The sequence below is a fragment of the Poecilia formosa genome, unplaced genomic scaffold (assembly GCF_000485575.1).
Source record: "Poecilia formosa unplaced genomic scaffold, Poecilia_formosa-5.1.2 Scaffold487, whole genome shotgun sequence".
NCBI lineage: Eukaryota > Metazoa > Chordata > Actinopteri > Cyprinodontiformes > Poeciliidae > Poecilia > Poecilia formosa.
In genome coordinates this window covers 353,930-362,275 of record NW_006800426.1, presented here as the reverse complement: position 1 = coordinate 362,275, position 8,346 = coordinate 353,930, and the positions used below count along the sequence as shown (strand labels likewise).

Sequence of the window (8,346 nt, the reverse complement as noted above, 5' to 3'; positions counted from 1 at the left end):
CCCTTTAAATTACATTTAAAAAAAATAATAATGTTAGTTATTTTTTTTAATTTAACAAACAGTACAGACCTTTTGCTACTTTGGGACATAACTGTACCCTTTCAGTCACTAAACTGAACCTTTTCAGTTCAATTTAGAGATTGAACTATATTAAATATCTGGGGTTTTACATATCGGGATATAAAAATGTAATGTTATCTATTCTGCTAACCTCAAGGGTAAAGAGCACAGCAGATTCAACAACCACAAGTTGCATTAAACAACAGGATGAAGACAAAATGGAAAACTTCTGTAAAAAATTAATTACACCCTTGCTAAATAACCAAGATTTAATTAGAAAAGTAGCAGTAAGGTTCTGCTGAACTTAATGTCCTAATTAGCTCGGATGACCATCTCTATAGTAGCAGAGGTTTGATTTTGCACCTTCATAAGGTGAAACAGTGAAGCAGGAAAGAGTGACGCGCAGTCTAACACCTGCTTTGGACAGGTTGCATATTAAGTTCTTGATTAAAAAAAAAGGTCCCAGCACTGACTCCTATAGGATGCCACAAGCAATGTTCATAAATAGAGAACAGTAATAATTCTACTTCACAAACTGTTAACAGTTAACTAAACAAACAAATTATACAAAAATATAATTGCAAAATACACAGCAAGATAAAGAATAAACCAGTCTGTGTAAGAATTGTATTACAATTATTGTAACTTTATATAATTTTCTCTGGGTTTCTCAGATTATAAGAGCACGCGCTCTTATAAAAGTCTTCGTCACGGTTGTCCAGGGTTCATTTCCGTTCTCTATGTTTTTTCCTACTCACATTTTAACAAGAGGCTATGTTATTAAGGCAGTGGTCCAAAACTCGTTGAATTGTTTTACGTGTAATTTCCAGCTTTGATGTTGAAGCAACACGTCTACCCAGGAAGCAAAGCAACCTATTTTAAAAACGTAGAAGAAGACGGCACAGGAAGTGTCGTCAGGGTGAGTACGAATTGTTGACAACTCTAGCTAGCTCCTGTTTGTGTGGAATAAAATCCCTATTTCCAATTTAACTCAAATTTCAGTGAATAATGACTTCTCCAGAGGACAAACATGGGACAAAACGACCCGCATCTCCCTCGGAAGTGAGTAAAACACAAAAAGCTGCTGTTATAACTTACAAAATAGGAAATAAAATCACGTTAAATGGCTAGCATCGTCTTAGCAAGCTAGCAGCAAACATCAGCGCTCACGAGCTTTACAGTGAAAACGTGAACACGCCGCGGTCCCAAAATAAAGTTCACTGGAATTTTCTGTATATTTTTAAACCTTTTGGCATACTTTGAACATCACACTGCAAGATAAAAATAGCTGAAGAGTCTACAGTGTAGGAGTTGAGATCTATTTACTGCCTAGTTGATAAAGTTTTGTCGGTAGATGATATCTTTTGTCTGGACATGACGTGCGACTGTTTGTTCAAAGTGTTACTGCTCATTAAATATTTTATATTTTGATGTTTTCAACCAATTTCTAAATATTTTTGATTCAAATGTGACCTCACGACGTTCAGTATGTATTTAAAATAAATGCGACGTAATTCAGAGGAATTCACGAATCAGTTTAATCTTTTCACCTTTTCTCACCATCTTCAACCTTTGTCAGCTCTATGGTGCAGTATTTAGATGTAACTAAATACTGTTATATTAGATATAGCTAAATACTGTGGAAATGTATTTGGACTTTCTTCTCAATTTTTTTAAGTGTTTTGTCTTAGCTTTTTAACGTGTTTCATAATAACATTTATAATATAAGAAACTGAATGTGATTGCATTCATTTAAGAAGTTGAGTTTCTCAGGCAAGATTGCTGCCCGATCAGGAATTCAGATAGAACATGTCTGGCAGCATGAAGTTGGCTGACAGAACTAAAAAGGAAAAGCATGAAGCCCCACTTCGTAAAATTTTAAAAACAGATGTGAACCAAAGTCCTTGACGACCATCAGTCTGGAAAGTATGATGCACTTTAGTAGATTGATAACAAAACAGAGGTGAACGTTCCCAGGAGTGGCCGGTCTGCCAAAATAACTGCAGATTGCATTGACTCATCCAGGATATCACAAAAGAACCAAACATCTAAAGCAATTCATGCCTCAGTTAAACTCAGTGGTTGTGATTCATCAGAGAGAAAGAGACTGGACAAAAATGGCCTTAGTGGTTGAGTTCAAAGACCAAAACTCCTGCTGACCAAATGGAGCGGAAACATCTTGACTCTAGAGACATTACGTGGACTGACCAGACAAAAGCCAAACTCTTAGAAAGGTGTTTCCTGCTGCAGCTGGTGAAAAACTAACAGCATGTTAGAGAAAGAATCGCATACCAACCATGGTGGTGTTCAACCATGAATTCATCTCCAGGTTTTGGAGACATTTGTCTGGTCAAAGGCCAGATGGAAAATTCTCCAATGTGTTTTAAATAAATAAAAGTATTGCAAATCAAAGTCCTCCACAGTGGTATAGAAGACAGTTACTGCAAATGCATGTTGGAGGTTGTTACGCCAAGAATGGCATGACCAGTTGCTAGCTTTAGGGGAAGTTGGTTTGGATGCTTTTTTTTAACTTTTTAGTAAATTAAATCACGACTTAATAATTTTTATATTTATATTTTTAGATTTTAGATTTACTTTTACATTTACTCTGAGTCATAATTGTCTGATATTACAATTTCTTTGATATGATACCTATGGGGTGCCATTGTAAAGTTGCAGTCAAAAATTAACAGCAATAATTTGGGTTGCTTAGCCAGCCATCAAAGAAGAAAACATGTTTTACAGTTACTTTTTCACCATGTTAGTCATTCATTCATAAATGTCAGTTTCAAATTTAATATTTAAGCTAAATGTTTAACTTGGAACTATTTAGTTGGTAAGTTAAATATCTAGCTTGCTAACAGTTAGCAAGGTAAATATTTAGTTTGAAGCTAAATATTTGGCATCAAATTAAATATTTAACTTGCTAATTTCTTTTTAGCTTAAAACAAAAAGGTTTGCCTTCAAACTAAATATTTATCTGTGTGAAACTGACATTTATAAATGACATGGTGACAAGTTTTTTTTCTTATGGAAAAACCCCAAATTATTATTAAAGTTTAACTTTACACCACATACATACCAGGTCACGACTGAACGTTTTAGTCGTTGGTTCTCAAATGAAAAGCTGTGGCTAAAGAGTACTTACGATCAAAGTTGACAACAAAAATGGCAATTTTTATTTATTTATTTTTTGACAAAGACGCACAAAACTCCCTGATTCCTGATTGAACCTTAGTTGACCTTTAGAAGCTGAAAATGAACGTTGGTGAACCATCTTCTCTTGGCAGGACGGGTCCACCCAGTGGGCGTCTGCAGATCTGGGAAGCGACGAAAGGAAGCAAAAGTTCCTACGGTTAATGGGCGCCTCTAAGGTCCGTATGCTCCAGCTTGTGTCAGTCAGATAAAGTTAAAGCAGACAGGTAAAATAAAATGATTAGTTGTATTTTGCTTCTTTTTTTTTCCCAGAAAGAACACACCGGTCGCCTCGTCATCGGTGACCACAAGTCCACATCCCACTTCCGTAGCGGTGAGCTTCTTTGTTGCTTCGGCAAAGTGCAACGACTTCCTGTTTGATTGATCCCTGCTTGGATCCGATCTGTAGCGATCCGGTGTGCGTCTCCTCCGTAGGGCAGGAAGATAAGCGGATGAACGACGAGCTGGAGATGCAGTACCAGCAGAGCATGGACGGAAAACTGTCGGGTCGGGACCGGAGGCACTGTGGTCTGGGTTTCAGCGAGGTGGGGGCTAGTCATGGCTGACATTATCCAGGAAGATATAATATACATGTTGATAAATAGTCGTGTATGACCAGGTGTTGCATAGGTTTAGTGTTGCATAACACTGACATTACACTGTGTAGCAATCAAAAGTATTGCTACACAGTGGTTATACACATCCATGTTGGCAACGTTTATCTCCTAGCAACGTCATCTTTATCGTTGGTGGAGCGATACTGACCCCTATTGGCAACTATGTCAAACTGTGACTGGTGAGGAATAATATACTCCCTATTTTTATGACCAAAATTATCACATCTTTCTGATCTAACCCCACAGCAAGTAAATAACACAAAAAACATGAAGTAATATCAATTTACATTGACTGTTACGTCAATGTGGTCTATGTGCTACACCTGCTCTCAACTTTTGTAGAAACACTTAGTTCTACATACATGTACAATCTTGTGTTTTCATTACTGCTAATGTTTTTGTTTGTGTATTGACATTATCATCATATGATTCCTTAGTCAATATATTGACATTTTCCAGTTCATACCTGTCTGTGTGGGCTTCATTTTCACATTTTTGTCATTTATGTTCCTCATTATCTTCCTGGACTTTTACATGTTCGCTGTAGTTTACCTTGGTGGGGTTAGGTTGGTCAGGCCTGCACTTTTCTTTATGAACCTCTTCTACGTGGGTCATGGAAAATTATATTGAAGGTCATGGAAAGTCATAGAATTTCTAACTACCAGTGGGAACCCTGAAAGAGTTTTGTTTTTCTCTGGTCAGCCACAGCCAGAGCTGGTCATCTCCCCGCCTGCAGACTCTCAGACAGAAGCTGCTAAACCAGAGGAGTCGTCCAGTGAAAACCAAAACACAGAAGCTCAGGAGGAAGATTCCAGCCCAGAGGAGAAATCACCAGAACAGGAGGATCCCGGCTCAGACGACCAGTCCAAGGAACGGAAACAAAACTACAAAATGGTCTTCGTAAAATCATTGTAGGAGGGGAGAGGAGCTAGCTTTTTTATTCTCACATCGGGACAGTTTGATGCTTTTCGTTTCACTTTAGGACATTGCTCAATTCTCATTTGTACCGTCTGATGGGATGCATCCTGGTGTGCATGTGCTGAAAGAATCTAGTCTTAAGGCTTCAAAAATGTTTTTTTTTTTGATGTTGTAGTGTAAGATAATGCTATGACTGGCAAATGAACCTGTTTTTATTTCACTTGAACATTTTAACTGTCCTGTTGTCTGCCTTGAAATGTGCTGGACGAAAGAAGATTATTTGCCATTAAATGTGATTTGTGTAGATACGACTTTAGTAGTTTTCCGTTATTTGGAGACGTTTGATCATTTTAAAGCAGCTGCTGTAACAGGAAGCTGTTGGGTGTTTTTGAACACAAACACATGCAATATGTATTTAAGATAATCTAATTTTGATTTTATATGTGATCTATTAAAAACAGTTGGTGTGATGAGCTTTAAGGATGCAATCTCGCCGGTTAATTCAGCAATACCTCTAGGGTTTCACTGTTCAGACAATGTCTGCTTGAATCAATAAGGTTGTGTTTCTGTTATCTGAAAATAATTCTTCAGCATAATTAAAGCTGTTAGGAATTTATTTATGGTCTGAACTGAATATAGGCCGTTAGTACCAAAAATGATTAAAAACAAAACGGCTCTGAAAATTGGAGAAAGTTTTAAAGGGGTCAACGATTACTTTAACATTTTGGCCTAAACATGTTGTAATTTTCCAATAAAACTGCTGTTATTTTTCTTCACTCAATTTCCAAATTTGAATTGTTTTCAACTAATTCTTAAAAAAAATACAAACAAAAGTTGCCAAATAATTTAGCCCAGATGCTGTCAATAGTCAACAGAGTTTAAATATGGAACCTGCAAAAACTCTGGATAGACAAATTTCAGATAATGGAATATGAGAAGGTATGGAAACAAGACATGCTCTGACTGTGTAGAAACGCTGAAGCAGAAGATAGAAGTCGACTCTTCTGAAGTGGCGTAACCTGAAAACACTTAAAAATAAAACCACATTACAACAAAACAGAAACAATTTATCTAAATATTTTAAGTAGCCTGACATTATGTTTTTCTGATGTGTTTAAATTATTTGACATTCTGACAGTTTTATGACAGAATTGAGGGGAAAAAATCTAAAAAATAAAGCAAAGCATCTCAACATCCCCACTGCAATCCGAGCGTGTCCATTCTGACTTTTATCTTGAAAATCCAGAACAAACGCAAAAAAAAGGAAGTTCAGTCATTTTATGATTCACCATAAAATGTGCAATGTAAGTGCAGAAGCAATAAAAACGCAAAAAAATCTGTGATTAAAAAAAAACACCTTCAAAAATGTGTATTAAAATTATATTTAAAAATATTGCTTTAATGACTGAATAAGTTAATTTGATGAAAAATGTGGAGCTCCTTCTGCACAGCGTCTTCTGTATAATTGAGTCTCCTCTGCTGGTCCTGTGGCTCAGGGCTGAGCAGCAGCTTTGGCTGAGGAGACAAAAACAAAGTCAAGTTCATTTGTTTAGCACAATTCAGCAACAATCATCCAGTAAGCAGCTGTGACACAAGCGACAAACAGGAACTTTTTGTCAAATGCCATCATCAAAGTCATCGAGCAAATAGATCAATCAATAGTCAAAGCTATTATGAATTAAAGACAACTCTGAACAGCTAGGTTCTTAGCTTTGGTTTAAAGGAACTCAGTGTTTCAACAGTTTTGCAGTTTTCTGGAAGTTTGTTCCAGATTTGTAACTTTTCAACAAGATATAGGAGCATGTTTTAAGTCAATAATTCCTGATGGAAAAAGTATCAGTTCCATTGGAAAATTATTTAACTTATAACAAGACATTTTTTCCACATTATAAGTTAAATAACAGTCAAATAATCTGCCAATGGAACTAATACTAATCAATATTAAGGAACTAATCACTTAAAACAAGCTCTTATATCTTGCTGAAAAGTTATTAGTAAGTTAGTTTTGATATTTTCAAATGTACTAAGATATTTTGCATTAGAAACTTAGAAGAAAACTTTTATAAAGTTTGTTGGTCAGATTAAAATTACCTTTTGAAAATAACATCTGAAAAACAGGTTTTGATCAAGGCTACAACATATTTTTAAAAATATTTTTTTATTGATCTGATGTAATATTCTAATTTTAATGCCATGTTCTTATTACCTATAAATGGAAAATCATTATAACAGTAATACACTGACACACACACACACACACACACACAGCCTGCACCAAAACACCAGCTGAATCCCCAGAGGAGTCTCTGAAGAAGCTCAGACTCTGCTGTAGCAGCAGGGAGGAAACCTTTTCACAAAGACTTTATGTGAAGCCTGAGACTAAAAACATGGAACACTGGTTAAATTGTCAGATTACTCTATTTTCCAGATCATCAGTAACTCTAGAGGATACGTTGCGTCAGTCAGAAAATGTTTCATGAAGAGGAAAATATATGTATACAAGTTGAGTCTAAATGTAGGTCACCTGACCAGCTAAACTGTTAAAGAAACGGTGACTTGTAGTCCAGAACATATTGTAATTTAGAAATGATTCTGGATTATAATCAGGACCTTGAGCCTCTATATGCCGCAGGGGGTACAGCAATAAATCGGTCCATAAATCACCTCTGATTCCCTTCATTGTAGGAGATAGACGACTGACAGATACTTACAGTTTGAAGCCGATCTGATCCACTGACCTCATCTATCTCACCAAACGTCTGAAAAATCAGCCAGTCTCCTTTTTGTCTGCAGTGACAGAGGGCTGACTGACAGACCCGCCCATCAGGTCACGTCTGCACATGTTCAGTCAACAATCGTCACCCAACTGCTGCCAACTAATTTTTTTAGGAAAAAAATCGGTATGGCCACAATCTGCAATCACAACCTCTTTTAACCAGATCCTCACTGATAAACCTCAGGTTTGAGGAAGGAATAGAGATAAATTTAGCATTAGGGTCTATGAATTAAATTCTTTATTGTGTTTTTAGCTCCTTTTGACTAACCTGTAAACAAACTGAACACGACTCCTACACGTTAAACAGGTTGACAAAGTCTTGGTGAAATCCTCCCCTGAGGCTCTTTGAGCAAACAAACACCCAGAAGACAGAAACCCGGAGACGTGCACAGATGTTTTGGAGCTCGACGTGATTGTTCGGCTTATAAAGATGCCATCTTTAACAGTCTGGCATCTTTATGTCAGCCATCTGTGCGCTGTCCCAAAAAAAAAAGACACACCACAAACAGAGCATGATCCCAACCCAGGGGAAGTTCAGGGTGTGTGTACCTGGACCGGGCCTGCTCAGCAGCTCTCCAGCCACTCAGTCCCTACACACCAGGAACAACGACACGGTCACACTCTGAGATGGCCGAGCAGCAGAGTCCGTCTAACACACCTCTGTGCTGTTTGTGTTTGCAGCTCTTGTAGATGTGTGGTTATTCACCACTAGAGGGAGCGCTTTCCAACTTTACAACAATTAAACAACAGTAGGCAAGTTTTATGAAAAAAAAAAAAAAA

The 8,346-nt window shown here is 37.1% G+C and overlaps 2 protein-coding genes across 19 annotated transcripts in view; one reads left to right on the top strand and one right to left on the bottom strand.

The window, feature by feature from the left end:
- Positions 1-822: 822 nt before the first annotated feature.
- On the top strand, positions 823-5,098 carry cunh11orf58 (chromosome unknown C11orf58 homolog). 2 transcript variants are annotated; one of them, XM_007578683.2, is made up of 6 exons: positions 823-979; positions 1,063-1,122; positions 3,351-3,434; positions 3,529-3,589; positions 3,691-3,800; positions 4,575-5,098. In XM_007578683.2, exons 2-6 carry the CDS (start codon positions 1,069-1,071, stop codon positions 4,785-4,787), a joined length of 522 nt encoding a protein of 173 aa, XP_007578745.1. In that variant the 5' UTR covers positions 823-979; positions 1,063-1,068; the 3' UTR covers positions 4,788-5,098. The 2 variants fall into 2 exon arrangements, with proteins under 2 accessions (XP_007578745.1, XP_007578744.1); XM_007578682.2 differs by lacking the exon at positions 823-979 and having other exon boundaries at positions 986-1,122.
- LOC103156572 (pleckstrin homology domain-containing family A member 7-like) overlaps positions 4,945-8,346 on the bottom strand; it is a 152,466-nt gene continuing 149,064 nt past the window's right edge. For all 17 annotated transcript variants that reach the window (XM_016664448.1, XM_016664446.1, XM_016664447.1 and 14 more), the window contains one exon: positions 4,945-6,305. In XM_016664448.1, the coding sequence (XP_016519934.1) occupies positions 6,283-6,305 (23 nt within the window). In that variant the 3' untranslated portion in view covers positions 4,945-6,282. The remainder of the gene's footprint in view (positions 6,306-8,346) is intronic.